At 41.6% G+C, this 2,086-nt stretch overlaps 1 protein-coding gene across 1 annotated transcript in view; it reads right to left on the reverse strand.

The window, feature by feature from the left end:
• Positions 1-1,167, reverse strand: part of LOC107630788 (GMP synthase [glutamine-hydrolyzing]) — a gene marked incomplete in the record, with an annotated part of 2,670 nt that extends 1,503 nt beyond the window's left edge. The window contains 3 exon segments of the mRNA XM_016334026.2: positions 1-125; positions 211-461; positions 578-1,167. Of these exon segments, the coding sequence (XP_016189512.1) occupies positions 1-125; positions 211-461; positions 578-1,123 (922 nt within the window).

Genomic DNA, 2,086 nt, shown 5'->3' on the forward strand with positions numbered 1-2,086 from the left:
TCTTCATCTCAGGATCAGTGACACCCTTCAGCTTCGAAAGAAATTGGTCTACAGCATCAACACATACAACTGGTAAATGGAGATCCTTTTTGAATGTCCCCATCACACGTTCCCTCTCCTTATACCTGTACACATAAGACCAATCATAAAACTCGCAACAAATGGACAACCCTACACTATTTCAAATGCAAGAGGTGGATTAATCCTCACCTAAGCAATCCATTATCCACAAAGACACAATGAAGGCGATCGCCAATGGCTTTATGCACAAGAGTAGCAGCAACCGTGGAATCCACACCACCAGACAAGGCACATATGACATGCTCATCAGGGCCAACAGTCTCCTTAATCACCTTAATTTCTTCTTCCATCACATCCTCCATCTTCCATTCTGTAGCAACTTTACAAACATCAAACAGAAAGCGCTTCAACGTCTCCATCCCTTCCGGCGTATGCGTCACCTACACATCACACACACAGTAACCACCAACAATCAACACACTCTAAACTCATAACAATTATAATAACATAAAGACAGAAAGTTCTAAAATAAAACAGAGCATCATGCAATTGATACCTCAGGGTGATACTGAAGGCCATAGAACTTTCTAGAAGGATTCTCAATGGCGGCGACTGCGCCCTGCTGGCTGCGTGCGACAACTTGGAAGCCAGGGGGGAGGACGGCGGCCTCGTCGCCGTGGCTCATCCAGACAACCTGCTTGCTGCCGACTCTATCATTGCCGAAGAGGTCAGACGGCTTGTCAACGTGGATCTCCATGCGGCCGTACTCCTGCGTATGGCCGACGCGGACCTCGCCGCCGAGGCGCTGAACGAGGAGCTGGAGGCCGTAGCAGATGCCGAGGAGGACGACGCCGTTTGACTGGGCCCAGTCGAGGAAGCCATCGGGGAAGGATGGGGAGTCCGGGGTGTGGACGGAGTGAGGCCCGCCGGAGAGGATGACGACGGAGGGGTTGAGAGCAGTGATGGCGGAGAGAGAGGAGGTGCCCGAGATGCAGAGGGAGAAGACGGAGAGGCTTCTGATTCGGCGAGTGATGAGGTGTGTGTATTGGGAACCATAGTCTAGGATGAGCACCAGCTCCGATTTCACCTCTTTAGGGTCCATTGCTGGTGGCTGCTTGGTGCTCGCTAGGGTTTATGGTTTTGGAATGGATGTATTTCAAAATCCAAAAAGTATATTGGATTTTATTTTATTTTTATATTTATCTTTAATATTTTCTTTCTGTCATTTGAAAATACTTCAATGAAGTTATAAAAAATAATTTTTGTTAAAATTTAAAGTTGAACTACTAGATGTATTTTGACATTAAAGATTTTTTGAATATGTATCTTTTTTTTTTATGCGCTGAAAATTAGATACAGATTCAGAATAATTTTTTTTTACAGAAAAGCTCTACATCCATGTAAAAATTACATGGAAGTTATCCAATTACCTTCTGCTACACGCGTTTTACACTCGTTTGTTTTACAGGCGCCTCATATAACGTATATAACGTAATCCTTCTTTTGCGTGATCAACCTTTCTCAAAGTAAACCTTGTTCTCTTCTCGCGTTTTCTTTCTTCTTCTTCTTCTTGTTCTTCTTCTTCTTCTTCTTCCTCTTCTCCTTCTTCTTCTTCAACCTAATTAAATTCGTTGTTCTCTTCTATTCGCGTTTTTCTTCTTTGCATTATGGATTTGGATTGACTTCAACGTAATTAGCTTAGTCGTTCTTCTTTTTCTTCATTTTCTTATTCGATCTGCACTTCTAAATTGAAACAATGAATGAATCAACTTTAAATTAGTTAAATGAGTGCGATTTGGATAATTCTTCCGAAACGCATCAATTTGATGAGGTTTGGATTATTGAATTTTGAATCTAATTCAATGGAATGCAATTGCTAATTTTATTTGAATTGAATTGAATGGACTGAGGTGATCTGTATCTGAATTGAATTGAATTGAATTGATAATATGTAAATTGTAGACAAAGTTGTTTCGAATTTGGTTTTGTATAATGGTTTCGTTCACTGTGAGTAACTGTTCGGTTCGGTAAGTACTATAGAGTTGTTTCACCATGTCCATGTGTT

The sequence above is a fragment of the Arachis ipaensis genome, chromosome B03, assembly GCF_000816755.2.
Source record: "Arachis ipaensis cultivar K30076 chromosome B03, Araip1.1, whole genome shotgun sequence".
Taxonomy (NCBI): Eukaryota; Viridiplantae; Streptophyta; class Magnoliopsida; order Fabales; family Fabaceae; genus Arachis; species Arachis ipaensis.